This window comes from Tigriopus californicus, chromosome 8, assembly GCF_007210705.1.
Source record: "Tigriopus californicus strain San Diego chromosome 8, Tcal_SD_v2.1, whole genome shotgun sequence".
NCBI classification, from domain to species: Eukaryota; Metazoa; Arthropoda; class Copepoda; order Harpacticoida; family Harpacticidae; genus Tigriopus; species Tigriopus californicus.
The window spans coordinates 2,733,316-2,757,318 of NC_081447.1; the positions used below are offsets into that span (position 1 = coordinate 2,733,316).

Here is a 24,003-nt window from a genome sequence, read left to right on the forward strand (position 1 = left end):
TAAGGCCCTGAAAGTTAGAAGATTATCACATCCTCCTTGTTGATTTTGCCAATTGCCTGAATTAGATCAGTCTCGTAAGTTCAAGGTAAGAATTTTCAAATTCCACAGAACAACATTCAAAATGACATAATACTCCGAATTTCATGGCAACAAGGACATTTACCTTATCACACCGAAGATACATTTCCTGATTTTCCTGGTATATAAATATTCAAGCTATCTAGTAATGGTACAGTTCTCCTTTACACGAGCACAACCCTTATCAACCAAGCAACATGAAGTTCGCCCTCTTTGCTCTTTTCGTCACCCTGGCCACTTTGGTTTTGGTTAATAACGCCGAGGCCGCGGATCAATCAGGGTACATGAACTGCATGGCCTCGTGCCCCGTTCCACTGATCCAACGACCAGTTTGTGGATCCGATGGTAACACTTACGACAACAAGCAGAAGTTCAACTGTCACAAGAAGTGCAAGCGTGACCGTAAGTACATTTCAGAGCGGCCTTTGGGCCTCTCTGCGTTTGAAATTGTGGAGTGGTTAGTGGCAATTTTGATTTTAACTACAAGCTCAATTTTCGATCATTGCTCTCTCAGGAGCGGGAACATTTCCTATTGGTTAAAGTTTGAGATTACAGTTTTATTTGATTAGGCAGAATATGACATAACATATCACAAATTGTTGTAATTTTTTAAGACATTGTATGTTTTGATTTGTCAGCTTGCAGATCCTACTCAAGCTCAACCAGGACAGGTTCAGGAAAGTTGTTATTTGCTAATATGATCTTGTGTTTCATTTTAGGCAAAATGATAAGGATTGTTGGTGATGGACCTTGCTAAATGGATCGATCGAATTCTAAACAAGCACAAGATTTGTAAATCTAAGATCACCAAATAAAGTATGCAGAAGTTCAATACGGTGTACAGTTTTATTTGATTAGGCAGAATATAACATAACATATCACAAATAAAAACACGTACATGACATTTTCAATGGTTTACGATCTGGCCTTTGAACATATGGATTAGTCCCAAATGGAATGAAAAGGATTATATACTTACCAAAGCCAAGTGGATGCTTAGACTCAATTTAACGAAAATTCCACCCCAAGAGAGGAATGCAAAATAGGAATTAAGAACAGGTTTTAAAAATAATTATTTTGAGTGACTTACGCGTACAATCTTGGATGCTAGGTGGATACCAATGCAGTTCATCGGTATCCTTGTCATAAGTACATTGAGAATGTTGGACTAAAATTAGAAAGAAACAATATGCCTCTGATATGTCAGTAAATGTCATAACTGCCTTCAAGAGTTCACATGGAAAGACTTTTCTGGATTGAGATGAAGCATGGGTTGTACTTCAAAGTTAAAGGCAAGGACATTTTGAGCATCAAAAGAGCGATATTTGTGCCATGTTTTAGTAGGAGGGCGAAGCATGACAAAATTGGTCATGAAATTCAATGTTTTTAACAAAGCTTCCATTTGTGGCTTGTCCTTATATCGCGATTAAAAAAGTTCAAAGTGCTAATATAGTTATTCAGTAACTTATGAATGAGATAGTCCCCCTTTTAATTTGTGACAAAAAAATATCTGAACTAAAGCCAAAATTGACAGACCTTCAATGGACAAAAAACTTCTAGTAAACTAGCCGTTTGAACGAGAAGCGTTGCAAAGACAATTTCCATGTGGCCCTATGCAATTTGAGCAAAAACTAATAAAAAAAACATTTGTACCTGACAACCCGGCTTGTTGTGTCACTTTAAAAAATGGACAGGTGTAAGTGACTTTGGTCCCCAATGTCTTACTTCGGAAAGACCAATCCAAATCTTGGCCGAGAAAATGTAGTGGAGGGTCATTCGAGCATTGCCTCGCTAAAAATACAATGCATTTATCATTCATTAGGAAAATACACTCCCATACAACCCATACACTTAGCACATGTTATGAGAAATTTTTGTCTCAACTCACGGACACATTGCGGGAGGAAGTTAGGGGGTTGCCATTGTTTGGCTGCCGAACAATTGGCATGGAAAAATGGGTAGGATCCGTCCGCGAATTTATATCCCGGAGGGCAGCTGTATTTGGTCTGTTGAAGCCCATACCATCGGCGGCCACCTATTGGCGCACTTGGAGGGCGGCTCGGGCAGGGCAGAGCTAAATAGAGTTCCGGATTTCAATCAGTTGATTTTGGTCAAAGAGAGAATTAGATAGTCTTACCAACGCATTTTTCGACGGAAGTCAGATTCCATCTGAGATTTTCTTGACACGTGGCCACCATCCGGTTTTCACCACTTGAAGGATAACCCCAATTCTTCAATGGACAACTAGGGGGAAAATGACTTGAATCATCTTGCGTCAAGTTGGCGTTTGTTTCGATCTAGCTTGAATTACGTATAGTTTATGCTATGGGTATAGCTTCTGTTCCGGATGTTCAAATCCCAATCCATCCAATCTCTGGCAGTTCGATTGATCAAAGGAGGGTCATTCACACAGTTCCGCGCTAGGAAAAGCAAAAGAACGTTTTTCATTGCCATTCCCTCTTGTTGATACAAGAAAGCGTAATATGCCTCCTAGCTTCTACTTAGTATGTACTCAAAACATTAGCCCTAAGTCTCAATAAATCCCTCGTGCCCAAACACATTAATTTCTGTAGTAACAGACAGAAAAGTGACTGCATCGTTTTTCTATAAACACTTACGAATGCAATGCGGTTGAAATACTGGAGACCAATTGGCAAATTTGCTACAAGTGAAGGTCAGGGTTGCCGATTCGGGGATGGCCACGTCACTCTCAGATGTATTGAACATAAATCCATCTGGACAGTTGTAAGTCACCTCCGTTAGATGTTTCACATTGGGCTCATTTTGATTGCAACCAGTAGGAGGGGGAAGGCCGTTGTTCCAGTTGTAGGTGCCTAGTTTGCTCTTTGGTGGGAACCATTGGGGACAAGTACATAACACGGCTGTGGGTTCAAAATGAGAGAATGATTGATTGATTGATTGATCAAATAGTGCGAGAGACTGAATGAAGAGCTCTTACGGATGCAAACAGTCTCTGGATCAAAATCGACTTCCCATTGCCAATTCTTGCAAAACGCTCTGACAGTGAGCCTGTTGGTTCCATTGAAGTAGTAACCTTCTGGGCAATGATATTCCACAAAATCCAACTATGTGAAGGTGTGTGACAAATGGTGAAATAGTTTTGTTGACCTTTTGGTCTTATTTCTTGCGAATTGGCTGCTTCAAGTATATACTTCCCGAATTTTCATTGAGAGTACAAAAAGAAACCAGATCTCACCTCTGACACAACGGTGTCTACTCCAAATTCATGAGTAGTTGAGAAGTTCGTGGTAGCACCCAAAACAGAAACTATGGTGGGAGTTGGCGGATCCATTTCACAAACCATTTCTGGCGGTTCATGTGGACAATCGCTGACACATTCATCCCATTCAATCACTTCTCCTGTGGCACTCACAACTGTTTCGAAGGGAGATAAGAAAGTTGAGCTGGGGAATGCGCCAATCACTTAGCCAATGTGGAACTCACCAGTGGCACACCATGGCGAGAAGATGTCCAATGAGGCGCAATAATGGTAAGTAATCTCTGATTTGGTTCCATCCTCCGTGAAATTGAAATACTTGAACGGGAACACACACGACAACCCACGTTTCGTCAGACAAGCTACATAGACCAAAATGAAACAGGATGAACAAGAATTGTCCAAATATTCTTAGAATAGATTAGGTTTCCAATTAGATTCCAAGCTTCGAGACAAAAAGGGCACATTCTTTTTCTACAAACAAAACACTCAAATCAAAGATCAATGCCCTAGAGTGGACATCAAATCGAGTAAGAACCAATCAATGCAATGTGGCGGAGGCACTTACACCGATATTCGCAAGCCGGTGGGCGAGCTTCATCGCAAGAGGCACCAAATTCAGGTTGAATAAGACCATTGTTGGCAAAAGACAGACATCCTGCAAAGTAAAAAAGAGCCTTTTATGCAAGTCCGGTTAAAAAGGTCAATGATTGCCAAAGCCTCCGGCGGTGCGAGGATTATCCGTTCGAGCATTTGGCATTGAAACAAATCCGCCATCTTCTATGACTCTTGACATTTTCCCCCTTCGTCATCCGCTGGAGTCACATGGTATCGAACGTGATTTGTACCTTTGGAAGCATCATTTGTGCCAACCAAGTTTTCTTGCCAAGATCCAAAGCGTCGCAGATCAATCAAGCTTTCGTTTGATTCGACGGGATACGGATCATTGTACTTTTGAACATCAGAAGCAACCTGCCAGTTGGACATTGGACCTAGTTCCATTCCCAACCAGACGGAACCCGTCCTATTATTTGGGAACGAAAAGTGTGTTAATGATATGTAAGAAAATAAAAGGACGCAGTGATCATCCACGGATAGATAGATACCCCATGTTGTCCTTGAAGAATAGAGCTTCTTCATGTGAGGTGGGGAAAGCTGGTCTTGGCAAAAGGTCATTAGAACTGGCACACATCTCTTTAGAATTGGGACCGTCTCCACCAGAGAGTTTCAAGCACATGCGACCATTTTTTGACCCTCTTTGTCTGGTGAAACCGGTGGGACAAGGTGGATCTAAACAGAGAGGTTGGATTCCTAAAGAATGGAAACAATATAATCGGCTACTGACAAGGATGCTAATTGACCTTTCCATTCACAGATGAAAGCGTAGGGCTTGGAACACAAAACTTCACGCGAGGAGAAGTCAGAAGAGGCCTTCAAGTAAACACAGGGACCACTCCAATCTGCTCCAGAATCTAATTCGAGGTCAAAATCAGCCGCTAAATCGAAAGTGGTTCCATCAGACCATTTTCGATCAGGCGAAATCTGTTCCACCAAAGGAATGTTTTGGGTTCGGTCAACGGTTCAGTCCACGTGTTCGGCTGTCACTCCGACCCAAATGTCACCCTTCACTGAAATTACCGTCACGTCAAATGCTAATCAGAGTACGTTCCACTATAGCGAGAGTTCCTTCTGGAGCTCACCGTAGACCTTGGCAAAGGCTTTGGCTGTTTCCAAGGCTACTTTGCTTTTGGGAGCAAAAAGGATGCCGCCTTTGATGGCACATGATTCCTGAAAGCGTCAAATAGTCAAAGGATGTCTCTATGGAATAGGTTCCTGGACTCACTTGGGCTTCGTCGTAGTCCAAACGCGTTGTATTTCCACTAATGCATTTGCTTTGGTATGGTAAATAGCCCGAGGGACATCTGTTGCTTGACGGATGGTTCAGTGTTTTCATTTGGCAAACAAAGGGATAAATGAGTTCACAATCCTCGGAGACGATAAACCTGATTTTGCCAAAAAAAAACCCAGATTTTCAAGAACAAAGAGGATAAACATCTCACTTAACACAGTCTGGAGTAAGGTATATATGTGTGTCAATAAATAAATTCTTTTTAGGAATGGGGTTAACTAAAGCCTTGTTTAAACTGAGACATAAACGGTGCATTTCAAACGAAATGCTCTGAAAAATAAGTATTGTCTCCAAGAGGGGAAAATGCATTTTGTTTGCTGAAAGTAAATAATGTATTCTGTTTACTTCTTCCAAACGTTTGTAATGTTGAGGAGAAGAAAAAACCGGTTAACACTATCATTTTTCCCAGATTTTATAGACATAAGAAAACATCTTGACGAAAGGGGTTTTGAAAAAAAATATTGCCTTGATCAGAGCTGGGGCGAGTCCGGACTCGAGTCCGAGACACTTGAGTGTTTTAGTGGAATTTGGAAAAGTTGGATGGACTCAAGTCCGGACTCATCATCACAGATTCCGGAAGAAGCCAGACTTAGATAAATGACTCTGTTATCTTTGTTCAAGTAATGAATTTGAGTCCTTTTCCAAACATGAGTATTCAAAAAGTAGAAAATCAAAGGCCCAGCATGAGTCCGGCTTTTGCAGGACCTGCCCCATCACTAACAACTCTAAACTAAAGATTACATGATGGGAAAGGAAAGTGTTCAGAAAAGTGCTTTTATAGACGATATTTACTTTTCTTGTTTTACCCATTTCTACATTCATGGTCTGAGACGAACCACTTACTTGATATCGTCTCTTGCTTCTATTATCTTCACCGAAGGCAAAGCATTTCACGAGAAGCACAAACAATCCCAAATATCAGATTAGATCCTAACCTTCTACTATTTTGTTGGCCTTTTTCGCCACATTTTTTTTGTCACCAACACCTCATCCACTTTAGATCTACATACATGCTCCTCGTCTACGATATGATTATCATTCTTCTAAGCTAAAAGACGGGATATGATCCAAAGCACTAAAGTCGGTTACAAAAGCATTACCCTCCATTCCGTCTCGAGTTCAAGCCACATCTTCTGGTGGGATGGCTAATCTGTGTGGGATCTTCCCAATATTCGTAGGTTCCATCAATTGTGCTCATAGCCGCATCATGAGCTACCCAAGATCCAACTTGAAGCCGGTCATCCAACCCAATCCAAAACTTGTGGATACCGAAGCTCTCATTCACAAGCCGAGACGCGTGATCCATATGCAGTTTGTCTAAGTTCCAAATTAAGTGAGCCGTTTGTGTAAACTCTGACGCACCGGCACAATAAACCGAGGCCTCTGAGAAGGTCATTTTGGTCAGGGAAACCCAATAGCAGTGATCGTGGAAACTGGTCCAACCAGAAGGACACAAAGGCTCTTGGTTCTGATACGAGCCGGCCGCGTAGGAACAGTTCTTTGTGAAGTGGACTTGAGGAGGAGTAAAAGCCTGGTCGTAGACTTGAAGACAACTGATAGAACCTTTGAAGGCCAGGCCAGATGGGTCCGAGCGACTTGATCCAAAAAGTAAAGCCATGTCGGCTGTCGTGTCAAATATGACAAGTCCGGGCGCTTGGAAATGGGTCACCTGAAAGTTCATTACTTGTTTGATGCATATCACATAAAGGGATCGTTTGGGGAAATACTCACGAGATCATCCAGGATTAGATAGCCTTGTCCATTTGAGGAATCAAAAGAGAAACTGAGGAAATGCCATTTCTGCGGCTCCAATCCGAACTGGGAGACTAACGTGCAAAGAGAAAATGAAGTGAACTTTGGAGGTCACAAACATGGTACATTAAATGAGAAAACGAATTTCTTTTAGATGAATAATTGCAAACAGTTTTCCAACATCTTTTGAGAATGATGTTTTCTTGATTATCAGCTATATTTTCGACGTTTCAACAAAATATTTAAGTGTCATTTGTTTCTTGCCTCGTTGTTAAATAACCCCTTCGAGTTGAATGCGTACAGAGAGGTAACCATTAAGTCCAACTATTTTCGACTAAAACTAGATTTAACAAAAGTGGATTAAAATAATTTTCAAGGTAGAAAATAAAAGACGTTGGTTAGAACGCATTCTTAGAACTCTTCTGTGAATTATGTCAAAATAAAAAATTGGGCTTTCTACGCATTTTTTACAACGATACGAGTGCAACCATTGTTTTGCTTTGTCATTCAGTCGTTCATGTTTTACTTGGTCAAAAACTACGAAACCGATTTAAAACTTGCTACTGGATCAACGTCTACGTACATACTCCCCGGGAATATTAGAGGGAAACAAATGGAATCATGAAGGAGCCTGAGAAAGAAGGGAGGTGGACTTTATTGTTCGAACTAGCCTGGATTCTCGAGGGTTTAAAGGCGCTCGTAAAAATCACATTATACCTCCAGGGTCACAACAATTGACTAACAAAACTCATAGATGCTTTTGAAAACGTACACTCTCAGATACCTTTCGTATCCTCCTTAAACACTGTACAGTACCACCTCTCTAATCTTTCCCAGTGCGAGAGCTTTCGAGGTAATTGCATTTGTTCGTCGATCCCAAATCATACCTTTGGTTGTTTTGGTTCCGTTCGGAAAATATAAAGTAATTTGTGGGATTCCATTCAACAACTCCAGTTGAGATTCATTAAAGGGAGGCGTAGAGCTTGCATTGCCTCTGAAGTCCTGTAACAATGGTACGAAACTTTTATTATGTTATTTAGTCGCCTCTGCTCTTAAGCTGTTGAATAAATTACTCAATGTACTTAACTGGACGAAAACATATTAAACATTGATATACTGGCGCACAAAGATCTAACTACTGTTTGAGCTCTAGCCATCACGAGCATACTAAATTCATCTAAGGTTTCCAAGACTCAAATGCTAGGCTAGATCATGCCTAATAGGGACTTTTCCAACCAAAGCCTTTCTACTTAGAAGTGAGAAAAGAGCAAAGAGCAATGAGTAAAGGTATGTTTTTTTTCTACGCCGAAAGAGAGTGAAGTTGTTTCCGTCTCTCAGTTGCACGTTGATGCTTTCAATGAAAAATACTTTCTTTGTGCTAGTTTCAACAATCGTATTTGACCACTCTTCAGTCAGCGACGAACTGTATAATTATGCTTGTAAAACAGGCCCTTAAAGTAAATATATACAGAACGGAAGAAGAGTTATCAAATCCTGGAATGTCCTTGACTTGGTAAGAAAGCTTACCACAAGGATTTGAGGATCAGTGGGAAAGCTGGCATCTCGAGTACGAAGCCACATGGAAACGGTAATCTGATCTCCGGGAATCAGGTCCTTCAGATTCACATCAATACCCGAATTTTCGAAAGCATCTCCACCCAAAAGCGCCGAACCCAACAATAAATTGGGCTTTCGATCGAAATCAAACCCAACATTGTGAACCTGTACATCCAAATTGGAAGCAATATCGGCAGGTCCAATATCTCTTGTGAGCGGCACAGCAGCAACCGGTTTGGCCAAAAATGCCCTGAGGTCACTCTTGAGACTTTGTTCCCGTTCGCAAACAAAGAAAGACTCTTCATCGCAAGTAACTCGAGTCAAAGCCGGATAATCACCTTGCATGGCCATCTGAATACTGACACAATCCCTTGGGAGAGCATCATCATGTCCTGAAAAGTCAAATCATATATCTTAGTGAACTGAATACAGGCTACGTCTTACAATCAATCAGCTTCAGGGTGCCTACCTGATAGACAAGGTTTCTGGCACAGAGATTGTCTAACCGACGTGCAAGGTTCGTCCATCAGTTTCCCACTTTCATTCTTTTTGAGAGTCAGACATTGGGCTCCGCTGACAGATTGGCATCCCTGAGTATTAATGGCAGCTGAACAATCCACGTTCCTGCCATCTTGAACCCATTTGAAATTAGAATCACATGCGGTGGCATCAGCGCATGTGGACAGGCTGGGATTATGAGCTCCAATCCAGAGATCCTCGTTAGAACCTGCCACAACCAAAGTGATATTTGATGCTAATGGCTCGTTATGATTAGCTCAAAATAAGCGATGATTACAAAACACACTGTATGTACCAAAAATGTTCCAAATTGCGGTGTATTCTTCAGCTGACTCATATTGAGCCAAATTCATGCCCAAGTTCATGCAACGTTGCCTGGCCTGCTCAAATGTATTGGAATAAGTGTTTTTCATGTAACAATTTCCATCGGAACCTTTGGTTGTTCCAGGGATTACAATGTCGTTTTGGCAAACACAACCTGAAATGAATATGAGCTTGTGAGAATTTCAAATGATTAAGACTAGGAAGAGCTCTTTCTTATTTTCTGAGAATGACTAGGGTTATGTTCCACCTTTTTGTCATGTTGACAAAATTAGTTGTATTCAATTTTCTGAAAATACAAGTAGTCTTTGAAAAGGCGCTTACCTTTGCCTGCAAATGTGCATCATGATGTTAAAAACAAACGCTAAAAGATACACTATTTTACTATCGCTTGGAAAAGAACAATAGCGAGGTGTAGGTACAACCGAATACACCTGTAGCGCGTTGCTAGGAAGCCGATTTACGAAATTAGTTGCTAGATCATTGTCTCTCAATGCTACATATCCCTCGACTTGTTTAGAACTCTAGCCTAACAAGAATGCGTTATATATTGAACACTTGGCGAAAGCTGAAGAAAATTACCAATGTCAGAATGTGATGGGTCAAAAGCAGGATGGTTAGGATCCATAATCCGACTAAAATCTAGATGATAACGAGATGTAACTTGCATCGGAGTTTCGGTGCCCTTGCTTTCAATCGCAACAATCTTTGAATGAAGTGCGAAGATCTGAAATGTTTCGTAAAAGCACAAATATACATCATTCTTGAGACATTGAAGGTAACATATTTTCGTACATCCATAGCTGTTTGTGGTCGCGCCAAATGAGTGCCCAGTGCCTCACAAGCTTTGTGCGCGTCAATTCGTTTCTTTTTGGTTCGAACCAACTTCACACAGGTTTCCATTAACTTCTCATAACCCTCGGGACAACCCCAGAAATCTGTAATTAGGTAAAGATACAAAATATCCTCTGATATGACACATGCTCCACATTGCGTCACATTTACCATCAGATTCACAAATGTATCCCTTTTTGATCGTCGGGACATATTTGGCCATAAATGGGTAGTGAAGGGTGATCAAATCGGTTGCATCCAATTTCAAACCAAAATAGTGAGTGACTGAGGTGTCTGGGGCAGACAAACTAGGTTCCATTGCACCACAAAGGCCACTTCCAGAGTCAGCTTGCATGTCCACAGAATAGCCAAATCTTCATTTGGATATGTGGTATCAGTTTAGAATTTGGGTCTTATCTTAGTACGAGGAAACATTCTTTTAGGTACGTACGAGCTGATTTGTTCCTCAGTCACTTTGGATCGCCTCCGTTCGTTTGCTGATTGTAGATTGAAAGCAAATGTTCCAATAAAGAACTCCTCGCCTAATCCGTGTTCCAAGTCAATGAGCACTTGTCTCACATTATTCAACTCGTCGCAATGATTCGTAATAATCAGACGCCCATGTTGTTGGTTACAATGTTCCATTGCCTCTGGCAAAGTCCTTTAAATCAGGTTAATGTTAGGTTTAACCATGTCTACCGAAAGTGAAGGTGTCTGGCTCTCACTTGGCTTTTGGTGAGGAGGATGATGCTTCCACTATTAAGATACATTTCTGGATTCGCTCCACCCACGTGTATCCACTTGGACATTTGGCTGAACATATATATGGCCTTTCGACGGTCTTGTTACCCGCCAACCAATCATTTAAACCGTCAGCCTTCATGACTAAACCATGATGTGGCAAAGTGCAGCTTTGTTCTGGGCAACCATAACCTAGAAATGTATGAAAGAACATATATAACAAAAGATGAACTTTAGAAACGTTGAATGTGGCCATGGGTCATTGCATAAGAAGACCTATTACGATAAAATCGGTTTGAAAATATGTCAAATTTCTGGCTTGTGTCTAGAACATGATAAGATTTGACGTTGATGCTATCCATAAATGGTTAAATTATTCGACACTGGAGAATAAAGTAAAATCATGAAACGAATTCACAGCTAGCTCTCTTTAGTATATTTTATCTTTGTTGGCATGGCCGTAAATAGCAATAAAAGCTTATCATCATTTTAAATAAGTGCCTTGTCAAATGTGTGCTAAATCACAGTTAAAAATTTATCCTCAGGAAATGAATTCAACTGCAACTACATCCAAGTTTTCTTCAATTACACGTGAGTTTTCCAAAGGATGTCCCAAACTATCATGGCAAAAGTAAAACATTTCTAGATAATAAATTAACAGTTTTTTGCGGACTATGCCATCGATACTGGGAATGAAATCCTCAGCATTTCAATACTAAAACTGTATTTATCTTACTTAACTTTTATTCATATATTATCTGGTCGACGAACGAAATAGAGTTGGGGAATATAATATGGCCAGCCATTGAATGTAGGCTCGATCAGCATTTTTTTCAAGAACTTGTTCTGGTCTGACTTAAATCCTGCTACAAGAGGTTGAAATCCTAACCAAATGTCATGCCTTAACCCAGATTTGGGGAAGTTTTTGACGTTGGAAGCTTCAACTTTTTACACTTTCATATGGCAACGAGAATGATTGGTTGCATGGATGAAAAATAACTGAAAAATGGTCATTTGCACGGTTTGAAATGCAGAAATTACAATTTTGAAAGATTGCAGTTTCAATTATGATTACTCTCCCTCCACTTCTGTTTCTCTCTTGCAATTTCAGTTGAACTACCCCGGTATATGTTCAATTAGAGCTGAAACAATACAATGCTATGAACAAAGAAGTTGAAAAGTAACAAATCAATGAAAAACAAAACACAAAAGGATGCCAAGACACTCCACCTAGTTTGCTGCTTTTCCAGTTCTCATATAATCTCATTGGTTTAGGGTAAGAGATCCAATCCCAGTCGCCATTGGGTTTGGGAAAAGCACCCAACCAGAACTCCTTGATTGGCACAAAGTGGTTCCATTTGGCCTTCTTCTCCACAATTCGTTGTCCCAAAGCAGCTTGAACGGGTTGAGAAGGAAAGAAGGCCAAATCGGCACCATCCTTCTTGCAATCCTCTTGAGCAACTTGGTGAGTTTGAGGCACAGCAGAGAGCCGCATGCATATCCTTTCAACCATCTCATAACCATCGGGACACTCTTTGACCAAGGGTCGCATAAGATCGTTACAGAAACCGTACGTTTCGGGCTTGGAGTCGTCACCCAACCAAAGCTTGGACTTTGGATGAACAAAATGCTGAGGTGGACACCAGTAACGATCGATCTTGTACGTTTCATTGCTGGTGGCATTTTTCATGTCTCTTGTGCAAGAATCGTAGAACCTGAGAGCAACAATTAAGGGGGTTATTGACGTGTCTTTTGGTGGAAACAATCTTGACGGTTCATCACCTTCCATTGAACAGGAAAGGAAAACTGCAAGGCCAACCTTGAGCACCACCATCGTAGATGATCAGTCGCTCGTCCTGACATACCCCAGAATTAGTCATTTCTTTGGTGATGGGATCAACTTTTGTGGCACACCAAGGGGTTTCATCGGGTACTAAAAATTGGTTAACGCACACATATTAGCCCAGATCCATGTTACGCATTAGTTGATATTACCGTTTGGGTTAGCAGAGAAAGTGCAACTGGAATAGGTCTTTCCTTGGTATACAAACGGAAATATACACGTCCGCTTCTCTGGCACCGTTTCCGATGGCCTCGCTTCGCAAATGTACCCCAAATGTTTGGTATCAGCAAAATCTATGAGAGAAGGCCATTGTTATTCATTCTAAATGGAGTCCATTTGTACTAAAGAAACTCACCGTTTTGGTATCCGTCACAATCTACATTTTTCAATTTCCCATTAACGAGGCCGATGCAGGGTGGCGAGGCAACGGGATAGCCAGTTTCCCAAATCAAGGCGCTCTTAAGATCCTCTGACATGGGAACATCACTCCCTTGGTAGACCACCGTCACTGACCCTCCAACCATTTTGGCTCTTAATCCTGTGGCTGTGGCAGCGTTGGCCATCCAGGCAAAATGAGGTATCGCCATATCAGTTTTGAGGATATTGGAAAAAGCAGAAGTGGTTCTGGGCTCCCAAAGTCTAGCTCCTTGTGTCTGACATTTCATCAAAGCATCGTCAAATGAAAGGGCTCCATCTCTTGGGAACTTGGACGAGACCTGTAACGGGGGAAATATGACTTGACCTTGGCATGATTGCTCAAAAGATTTTGGCTGATTTTTCACCTGATAACAAGTTCGGTCCATATAGTTCCGATAGAAACCCAGTGGACAATTGTCGACGTGACACGTGGAATCACAGAACTTTTCATATCCCGGGATATGGTTGAGATTATCATCCACACCAGTGCTACACCAAGGAGTACTATCTGGGCCCAAACTCACACAAGTGTCATAAAGTCTTCCATTGAATCTGAAACGAGATCAGATTGGAATGGTCGGATCAATTTTTTGTCCCAGTTAAGGATGCGTATACCTGAATGGAAATGAGCATGTTGAGTTAACGGTGGTTCTACATTCTTTGTATTGGCAAATTCCAAAGAATTCGCGGTTGTCGTAGTCAATGGGAAGGTCGGATTCCTGGTCACAAGGTGTTTCTATCATGCTGTAACCCCACTCATAATCGATCCGAAAACAGTTTGAGCCCAACGATGATGAATTCAAAGTCTTTGACGGTTCAAAGCTACAAAAAATGATTGATAAGAAAGTCATCCATGGACTTTTTGCAAGGTTGATATATTTCTTACTCATTCGCGGCAATTATTGTCGTATTTGAGAAGCTTCTAACGCCCGTGAAGAATGAGACCTGAAACAGTCCCGTTTGATTAAGTTAAGATATGAAACGCCTCTTGCGGCAAAAGATCTCGAGTTTCCAAAAGAGACTGAAAAGCAGTCATGTAGTGTTTTACCTTATGAGTGGCATTGGTGTCTTTGTCCCAAATGGTGTGCTTTGACAACCAATCATGGATCATATCAGCTTGGAAAGCGTTTCGAGGTGCAAACAAGCGCGTATGATCTCTAAGGCAAATTGAATCGGCAACAGATACCGAACTCACTCTGCAATGGAAACAAAGTCGCATGATCATCACAGTTTTTCCCGTAAAATCGATAAGGTTTGCAACCTTTTAGCCCGAGCACTGTCAATGAAGCTTCCCAACTTGGTGATCTTATAGCAAGATCTACTTCCGTACTGTGGCGCATCACTCAATTTGGTTTCGTAGATATATCCCGGTGGACAGTTTGGAACCTTCAAGGCACACATTGAGGCATGTGGCTCTGCGCAGTTTGTGGTTCTCCATTTGTATCCCAAGAGCTTATCTGCCACTGCACAATCTCCATTAGCTAGATTCGGCTCATTGGGAGCCCAATCAGAAAATTGCTCAGTGACGACCCTGCCATTGCTGGCTATCCACTCTCCCGAGATTTGTCTCACTCCAACCCAGATTGTATGACTTGGTTCATTTTTGTACTGCAACATGAGATAATATGTTTACAATGGTCACCCTTGATCCAAATTGGGAAAAACCAACAACCCGGAAACAGAAGAATTGCTCACCAGAAACATCATGGCTTGTCGGAACAGTGTATTTTGAAGTTTGTTTGGGGAGTAGTAAACCATATCGCCCTTGGGAGCACACTTGGATGAAGCCGCAGTGTATGATTCAGGGTTCCGCACCGGAAAGTTGACGCAAACATGCCCAAAGTACTCGTATCCAGAGGGACATCGAAGAATTTCGCTGGCTAGAGTTCCACCTCCGTATCCGTAGTTCACATTTTTTTCGTAGTTGAAGATACCTTTGGCCGGAAAGCATTTGGCATTCCCATTGTAACTGTGGTAGCATTGCTGAAAAATATCAATGGAGAAATGAAGGTGTGTCAATGCAGGAATCTCGGGAGATTGAAGAGTTGTTGTACCTGAATGAATTGGAATGGAATGTAGCCAAAATCGTATTCATTGGGCTTGAAAGAATAGGCTCGATAAAACATTTGCAAGAGCGTACTCTCGTCCTTGAGAATCACATTATCTTTGTAAGGGGCTAAATCCACCTTGGTCTCTTCGGTTTGCTGAGTGTTGAACAAAGTTCGGCCATAATCATAGGATAATCCCAATTCATTGTCTGCAAAATGGTTATATCGTCTGAGAATGTGTCGCAAGACACCTAAACATCTACCCAAAACTGTACCTGTCTCAATAGTGACTCGGGATATTTGTGCTCCAAAAACGGAGGTGCCCCAAGTTATCCTTGTCAGCTTAGGGACCACATTGTTCACAACCATATCTTTGAAGAGCTTTATTTGCATTCCGTTGACAAAGAGTTTGAAGCCATTGGTTTGAAATTCGACACGAATTTCGACCGGTGAATTATAAGTCGGATTATTTGGAAAGGGGCCTCGCAACTCCTCGGAAAAGGTTAATCCAATTTCATTTTCAATGAGAATGTTGAGTCTCATATCCGCTTTTGGAATTCGTAAAGTGAACTTTGTGGCTTTTCCCTTAGAGTCCACCAAGAAAATCCGCGACACAATCACCACGTTAACATCATTTTCAGGCGTTTTCTGATGAGTGGGCAATACCAATCGAATTGTGATGGCTCCTCCAGGGTTCAGATTGAATTTAGTCAACCCATAAGACGATTTTTGGATGAGGACCACATTAGGTATGTCTATAAAGAATCCGTATAAAAGTGAACTGATTGGGGCTCGATACTCAGACCACCTTACCAAATTGAAGTTGACGTTGATCCAAGAATGGATTGAGTTGGTATCGTTCACTGACAAGTTGTCCGATAATGTCCAACCGAACAGCAATCTGAGGCCCGCCCTTGCGAACTGTCATTCTAAAATGCTTAGTTTCGATGGGATAAGGAAGCATAATCTTCCTTGAAATAATAGCTGGCTCCTCCGTCAGCGAATCCTCAATCACTCGGAAAATCTGTTAAGAACAGGATTATCTTTCAGGAAAAAATCTGATAGATCTTTATTTCAAAATCAGCTTCTGAGATTATCTTCAAGTTTCAACGAACTATCATTTCGCGGGGTTATGTTCAACCAGCATTTGCTTTATGCGATATTCCAATATCTGAATTTACTCTTTTTTAAAAAAATTATTATGAAATGTGAAATACTGCTACACGATCAATTCGTCTGCGTTATATTTTGTCTGAAAAGTGTCACTAGTCCTGGCCTGAAAAAATGATCAAACTTAGCAGAAGGGTTTGGAAACTACTGTTGCATGCAGATTAATCCCATCTATGAGTAATGTAAAATCCACAAATTGGTCACGCTAACCCTGAATCCCTCAGGAGCACTCAATATCAAACAAGGTGCAATCGCGTTTTAACTTAGTAGTCCAAAGTAAGTTTATTTTTAACTTCATCTTACCACGGGTGATTTGTGCGTTATCTCCACATTTCGCAATCGTTCCGGGAACAAAGAAGCCATTTCAAGGTATTGTAGGGTGAACTCCTGCAAATATCTGGTGTTGTCGGTTTCAACCATGAGTCCGCTCATCACAACGGGTTCGGGGAGCATCATCTCGATGTAACGTTCCTTCACGTAGTAATCCGTATCCAACTCAAAGTGAAAAGGACCCAGTCCAGTTACTGGTGTGGCATCTTTGACCTTCAGTGACGTCATGGATTGGTACTTCAAATATGACCCAATCAGCTTGTAGCCATATCCCTGAGCTGGATATAAGTTAAAAGTAAGCATGTTATGACAATACTTATGAGGATCCTAACTGACGGAAAAACTGAGAGCCCTACCTAATTTCCGGCGACAAATCCCTTTTGAATCTTCACAAGGGCTCTTTAGTGTGAACTTATTGTTGTTTCCTGATTCCCAAATGACACACTTGGTTCGGAAAAGATCTGCCTCCTCCTCAAATGCTGGAAGTCCGGAACGATCAGCAGTGAAAAAGGGCAGCCCAAATCCCATCGAATAATCTGAGTGCTGGAAGCCGTAATTTGGATGTGACTGTCGATAGCCAATATGATAACTCGTTGAGGGAAACTTTTCTTTGACGAAGGCCAGCTCTTCCTCAGATTCCGGATACCACAAATGAGCCGAATCGTCGGTTTCGGTGCAAAGTCTTTCATTCTTGGTGATTGAGTGATCATTGGTATCGGACAGAAAATAGCAATAGTCTCCAAATCGGACCATTGATGTGGGGCAAGTAGCTACAAAGACCGACATTGAATTCGACCCACCGCAAAAATCCTCGCCATCGCCAGAGCAAGGAAGGTTGCATGATTGTTGAGGTTCAGGGGTCAAACTTTGACTGATTTCATCGAAGCAAAGACATTGATCACCACCTTTGACAAAAGCGAATCGCTTTCCTGCCTGTAGGCAAGTAGTCAAGCACAAGGCTGGACTTTGCCCGGGATCAGTAATTGATCCCGAGACATCCAAAACATTCGCCGGATCTCCAAAGCATCCTATTCTGATGGGCAAATCCAGAGCCATGTCAATGCGAGTCATGTAAATCTTTGATCCCGCTCCCCCTGCCGTGGCCTTGACCAGAATTTCGTCATCGGCAGAGTAATGGGTGTCGAAATTAGCCGTGTAAAGAGTGACACCCATGGACTCGTTTTTGGCTAGAGTCACGGTTTTAGCACCCGTGCCCACCGATATGTCCACTTCAGAGGCCTCGGAGCTTCGGAAGTAAACTGTGGCCATGGCGCCGGGCTTAGCTGCATCCAGGTAAGCTTGGTTGATCGTCATTGGCAGTTTGCTCACCGTCTTGAGATTTCCCTTGATTTCCAACTTCTGGTTGGCTCCGCAATCCATCCCAACCACTCTCTGTTTCCCTCCAAACACGGCAGCTTTATCATTCCATTGGGATTGGGCAAGAAAAAGCTCGCCACACTCAATGTCCACGTTCCAAAGATCGCTCCGATGATATTCCGGATCGCTTTCGATCAATATGTTTTCTTGGGACTCGGAGCACTCCAAGACATACAAAGCCGTGGTAGGTTGACTTGTGTATTGAGCGAATTTGGACCAAAGCTCCTGTTTCAATGTGGTATGAGGATGGAATCGACAGCTCTTCAATGCAGAGTCGTATTCAAAGATGTCGCAACCTATCTCAAGAAGAAAAACCGTATGAATAGTCTGATCCCAAATCATACTCTTTTTGATTCTCCTACCACTCCCTAACCAACAAAGCCTTGAGCACTCTTCCAATGTGGTTTGGTTGCTCAAAACTGTCTCTCGTTGGTGTTTGGTTCTTAACAAGGTCTCGCTAACTCCACCCAATTCATAGTTGTCCAATCCGTCTTGGAAAAGAAAGCTGGTCGAGGTGATAAATTGTGTCTCGTGAACTCGAAACCATCTAGGATTAAAAAAAACAATTTACAAGATTTGTCAACTAGCAACATACATACACCCTCTTTCAGTGCAAGGTTACCTAGGATGGCAGCGTTGCATTGTGCTCAATCGGATGCTGTCCAGACCAATTCCGCCGTTTTTCCAATCGAACTCCCCTCTGATTCTCATTTTGTAATCTTGTAGATGCAGTCGAGGAATTTGAACCCTTTTCCGTTGCCATGGTGAACTTGTCATCAGGGTGCCATCGTTCTTGAGCTCGGAGTCAGAGAAATTTGCTACCGGCTTGAATACGTCATCAAAGTTGGGTCCTTTCAGCGACACATCGAGTTTGCAATAGCCCTAAATACATTCTTGATCTTAAAAGCTTATTTGTTAAAAAGTGAAGGTTGATCTACCTCCAGACTCGCGTTGGCATTTTTGGTTCCACACAAATGGAAAAATGAGAGTTGGGTCCTCTTGAAGTTTTTAAGTCTTTGCAGAGTCACTTCATGTTGGGTTTTAGGAGCAAATTGGGGAGCATATTTGCTGCCAATCAATGCATAATCTAATTAGAGGGAGATGGGATTACGGGCAATTGAATACAAGAAGACTTGAGCTTATCGATCTACTTCTCAAGGTCATCGAGGCATCCGGCAAAGCTGTGTTCGGATTCAGTGGAACCACAGAATCATTGGCATGATATTCGAACACCAAAGGATACACCTTCATCAACGGGTCACTTTGGTCACCTATTAAAAAGTGGTTTACATATCTCTGAACGCTTATCCCAATTCGAATAATATAACATTACGAGGTTTAGTGATGCAGGCTGGAGTAATATTCTTCGCCAGTTGAACCATGGGATCTGCAATGGGTTTTGAAGTTGAGGAGTAAGAAATCGAGCTTGAAGTAACGATGCAATATATTTACTTGGTCCTCCGTTGGAAATAACCGCCAGGTTAAACTGATTGCTCTGAGGGTCAAAAACCTCCGCGAAATTTGTCGGGGTTGATCCAGTGGAAACGAGATTACTGGACACAGTGAAATCCATGACTTCACAATTCCCCTCACACCATCGCATTTCAGTACTGGACGAGCGTATCGCTATGAGAATAAGCACTTAAATGTTAATTTTTGAATGGATACTGAAGAATGCTGACTTACCGTTGATTGTGACTTCCGGTGGAAATTGAGGATCCGCAGTCAGTATTTCTAAACAATCCCAATTGAAATGGGATTATTTCTTGAATTATATTTCTTTACAATTTTGCTTTACTCGTACCTTTGTGAAGTTGGGCTAAAGACACGAAATCAGCGCTGTTGATAGAATCCACCATATAATCGTAGCCATGAGATTGGCAAAATGAGTCCCCGCGGTCTGCGAACTTTTCGATCAAACCAGCATGAATCGGTTCCTAATGTAAAAATAGGATGCGCTTAATAATTTATGCCCTAGAACTTATCTCCTATAATAAGTCATACTTCGGCAAAACAAATCAAGGCCCCGCTCGGTAAAGGTCTGCTGGCTTTTCGACAAGGAATTTCTGGAAATGAAATCTAAACATTGTCAAATAAAGTTGAATATGGAATATGAATTTAAGTCTTTCATATTGAACTACAATTGACAATAGCGTTAAGAACATCTGCCAAATATGATACTCATATCAAAAGGACTCACCTTGATTATAAGCCACATCGGCTGACTTTTGCGACACCTTGAGTAAAGGTCCCAACAAGAAATCCTGGTAATTAAATTCCTCCGAAGAAAAAAAGCGATAATCGTACATCGGAGCGTAATCAGGTCGGGCTACAGGTTCCCCAAAGATTTCATGTTCGGGAAGTCGATCATCGCGAATGATTTCAGCATCCGATATTTCAAATCCATTCTGGTTCTAAAAATGGTCACTCTGTCGATTTTTGTTCTGGCCTTCGATAAGTAATGATAAAGCTACTTTACCGTTCCTTCTGAATATTGGAACAGGACGAAGAACACCCATAAGAGCACCATGGCTCTGGTTGTTTCAAGAACTATTCTTTAAAATCAAAGCAACTTCGACTGTGTGATTATCAGGGCTTCAAGATCGACTGAGGGCTTCTAGGTATTTGAGACGCCAAGGAAACAGGATAGTGCAAAAGGAAAGCCATATAACAAATCGCAAGCCAGTAGGCAAATGATTACCAAATTATGTTATGATTCCATTTTTCATCTCTTCAGCTCCATTTTTCATGCTGCATTTCAAAATAACCATATGCTATTCAGGTATTTTTCCATACTTGATAGCTTCCCAAGAATATGTAAAGATCCAAGACGATTAAATATGCAAATGGACCTCTCTGTTGATAGAATTGTCTTGGAGTTGTCAAGAAAGTAGTCAAGCCCACCCTTTGGGTCTTTGGGTGGGAATCCAATACGACAAACACTTAAATGCTTGGTTATGCTTGACGACCTCTCCAAACAAACTGACTTTCGAACAAACTGGCTCTTCGTTAAGCTTAGGATTGGCCTCAAAGACACTACGAGATCCTTTTAAACTCTATTTGTCAAATTGATGGTTTACTTTGACATCAGGAATAGATCGCCCAATAAATAAATACGTTATATGGGTGGTGATAGTCGAAGTCTTCAATGAGTTCAGTTGCAGTTTGTAGAGACATGGATAGGTTGGTTTTGGTGAGGCTTTGCCTCGAAGCCATGATAGTGTTATCCCTTGTAGCCTGCTTCACATTGCAAGTTTTGGACGGATTGGACAAGTTTTTCAAAAAACAAACTTCTATGATGGTTGAGACCAACAACACCAAAGCTATTAATTTTCCCCAAATCACAATGTGCCGGGGAATAAAAAAGTCAAAAAAACGGGAAAACCTAATGGAAACATTCTTTGATCACAATCCAGGACGACGTACGGCTCAGGGTTCTTGGTATTTATTTAAAAAATAAGATAAACGTTATTCTCCACCGATTAGTTGGCGGTGCTTATTTTTAAATTTGTGGCAAAATGTTAAAAGGTTTAGATAGAGACTTTAAGGGTTATCAATATTGTGTTAGGTTAGGTTGTGTTAGGTTAGGTTAGGTTAGGTTAGGTTTGATTAGGTCAGGTTAAGATTTAAAAAAGTAGCACCGCCAACTAATCGGTGGAGAATAACGTTTACCAAAAAATAAATGGTTTTTTTTGGTACTTGACACACTTGAAGTAAATGGGCTTCGAAAACCTTAAAATGAAGTTGAATGATAGCTTATCAGGATATTTGTGAGTGATACAACTTATTTTTGCGCATGTTTTGTCAAGACGCTCCCTTCAATTCTTTTATCATATGTTCATATGTCTCTTTTTTTTTATTCCATTCCTGTAACATTTAAATTTGTTGACAAAGTTGCACAAATTGACAACTAGAAAATGCTATAAATGGTAAATCATGATTGGTTCAATGACGAATGAATCGAAAACATCAATAGTGAACCAAATTTTGACATTTACTTGAAGAGTAAAAAGATAATAGCACAACTGAAAATGAGTGCGGACACTAGTCTTTTAAGAAAGACTTTAGTCCTGTTAATCTCTCAAAATTCAAATAAAAGTTAGCTTTAGACAGTAAAAAAGTGAGCACATGGCAGACGAAATTAGAGTGCCACTTCAATTGAGATAGTTTTTTATGTTATAGTACATGTGAACCAATATATGCTTTCAGAAAAAGCCTCGGAGGAAGAAATCCAGGCTTGGTGGCGGGATCAAAATTATAGATTGAGAGACTTCTTGTATTTAGTACGCTTCGAAGAACCGAGTGGCGGAACACTTGTTTTGGATCTAGAGAATCTTGATAACGGACATGATTCATATCAAGTGACACGGCTTTCATCAGTGTCCGGCGATTGCTTCAAGTTTGACTTTCCAAATCCTGTTGATGCTAACTCACATATTCAGTTTCAATTCAACTTAACTGCAGAAGAAAGAGTCAGATTGTACCTTCATGCCAAGGGAGAAGAATTTGGCATTTATTGGAATTATTGGCTAAATCCAATCAGCTTTTTCAAGGTGGAACCTGGTTTAAAAGCTGATGTTTTGCTGTCATATTCCACTACCCAGTATCTGAATACTGCAGACAATCCTTGTGAGGATAAAGTCGAATACAAAGATTGTGTTAATCATTGGCTTAAGAAAAACCTCAAGGATGCCCAATGTACACAGGCAAAGACGGGTTCGAATTGTGGCATTCGTATAGAAACTATCTTAAAAAAATCGAAAGATACTTTCATTTTCCAGCTTGCCGTCTACCTATGGCTGCGTCACTCATGGGACAAATGGATGACATCCCCTTGTGCTTGACCCGTAACGAAAGTGATTGTATGAGCAATCATGTTATGCAAAAGATCCGCAACTCCAGTATTGACAAACCTCAATCGAATGGATGTCAAAAATCTTGCATAAAGAAGACTATTTTAGCTCAAGTCCTGGAGGATCCCTCTAACACAATAGCAAACACTCGTGCAGACATATTCATGCTATTCTCAGAATCCGCTTATCCTATGTATACCGAGTATCGAATATTTGATTTGAACGGGATTGTAGCCATGGTTGGCGGATCCTTGGGTTTATTCCTTGGCTTTTCAGGGAGGGGCTTCCTTCTCAGTATTTTGGATTTCCTTTGGCAACGATGTTTATTGCAAACCAAGACTCCTGTTGAATTTCTAAAGTGAGCCAGAAGAAATTTCATTCATCGCCTTTCGTCGCCATTGAGAACGTCCATCCATGGCAGCTATTGGGTTCATTCAATCAGCTACAACTAACATTTATGCTGCGATTTGAATTTATGAGTAGACCTAGGATAAATATTAGTGGTGGGGCGAGTCTTCTAATTTTTTGACTTTTTGCCGGACTCGCCGAGTCCGGAATCGAGTCCAGCAGAGGACCCTGATCTTTTAATACAGTCAGCCCTTGCAGAAATATTTTCTTGCGAAATTCTATAAAAAAATTGAGTGATCTTTCATGACGACTCTGGCCAATTTCTCCAAAATCGAGTAAAAGACTCGAGTGCACTCGGACTCGAGTCCGGAGTCGCCCCAGCACTCATAAAAATGTGAATGTCACGTGGTAGAAATCAACAATCCTGATGTCAAATGTAACATTCTTGAAGTCAATGAAGTCCTTCCTCCACAAATTTTGGAGCACATTTTAGCACGGTTACCCAACTGATTGAGCATTTAGAGCAGGTCATTGAGGGACTGGAAAGACACGAGTCAGTTGATGTTGTCTACCTTGATTTTGCCAAGACCTGTGATGAAATTGATTTCCTTTCTATCATCTTTAATGCTCCACTTCAGAATCTCAGTAAAGAAGTCAGTATCTCTTCG

At 41.2% G+C, this 24,003-nt stretch overlaps 4 protein-coding genes across 4 annotated transcripts; 2 read left to right on the top strand and 2 right to left on the bottom strand.

Moving 5' to 3' along the window:
• The first annotated feature begins 209 nt into the window (after positions 1-209).
• LOC131885348 (serine protease inhibitor Kazal-type 1-like) lies at positions 210-910 on the top strand. Its single transcript, XM_059233373.1, has 2 exons — positions 210-480; positions 798-910. Exons 1-2 carry the CDS (start codon positions 276-278, stop codon positions 833-835), a joined length of 243 nt encoding a protein of 80 aa, XP_059089356.1. The 5' UTR covers positions 210-275; the 3' UTR covers positions 836-910.
• LOC131885347 (uncharacterized) lies at positions 906-4,982 on the bottom strand. Its single transcript, XM_059233372.1, has 13 exons — positions 4,678-4,982; positions 4,423-4,606; positions 4,165-4,340; positions 3,885-3,974; positions 3,544-3,678; positions 3,296-3,474; positions 3,038-3,164; positions 2,697-2,960; positions 2,390-2,498; positions 2,216-2,322; positions 1,967-2,152; positions 1,732-1,869; positions 906-1,246 (listed from the first exon to the last, which is right to left on the bottom strand). Exons 2-13 carry the CDS (start codon positions 4,551-4,553, stop codon positions 1,128-1,130), a joined length of 1,761 nt encoding a protein of 586 aa, XP_059089355.1. The 5' UTR covers positions 4,554-4,606; positions 4,678-4,982; the 3' UTR covers positions 906-1,127.
• On the bottom strand, positions 4,803-20,925 carry LOC131885346 (uncharacterized). Its single transcript, XM_059233371.1, has 40 exons — positions 20,614-20,925; positions 20,335-20,548; positions 20,139-20,200; positions 19,939-20,071; positions 19,821-19,868; positions 19,587-19,760; positions 19,468-19,521; positions 19,286-19,405; positions 19,073-19,221; positions 18,757-19,016; positions 18,497-18,681; positions 17,114-18,430; positions 16,731-17,035; positions 16,071-16,281; positions 15,533-16,012; positions 15,264-15,466; positions 14,905-15,192; positions 14,471-14,817; positions 14,258-14,405; positions 14,096-14,154; positions 13,825-14,031; positions 13,575-13,761; positions 13,148-13,508; positions 12,945-13,085; positions 12,732-12,882; positions 12,180-12,664; positions 10,934-11,141; positions 10,660-10,869; positions 10,380-10,582; positions 10,170-10,312; positions 9,957-10,101; positions 9,349-9,531; positions 9,004-9,261; positions 8,505-8,926; positions 7,865-7,979; positions 6,957-7,051; positions 6,326-6,894; positions 5,160-5,319; positions 5,017-5,104; positions 4,803-4,944 (listed from the first exon to the last, which is right to left on the bottom strand). Exons 1-40 carry the CDS (start codon positions 20,662-20,664, stop codon positions 4,898-4,900), a joined length of 9,186 nt encoding a protein of 3,061 aa, XP_059089354.1. The 5' UTR covers positions 20,665-20,925; the 3' UTR covers positions 4,803-4,897.
• A 162-nt stretch (positions 20,926-21,087) lies between these two features.
• On the top strand, positions 21,088-23,582 carry LOC131885281 (uncharacterized). The gene is made up of 3 exons (XM_059233297.1): positions 21,088-21,556; positions 22,344-22,850; positions 22,916-23,582. The coding sequence occupies exons 1-3, from the start codon at positions 21,283-21,285 to the stop codon at positions 23,347-23,349; spliced, it is 1,215 nt and encodes a 404-aa protein (XP_059089280.1). The 5' UTR covers positions 21,088-21,282; the 3' UTR covers positions 23,350-23,582.
• Positions 23,583-24,003: the final 421 nt, after the last annotated feature.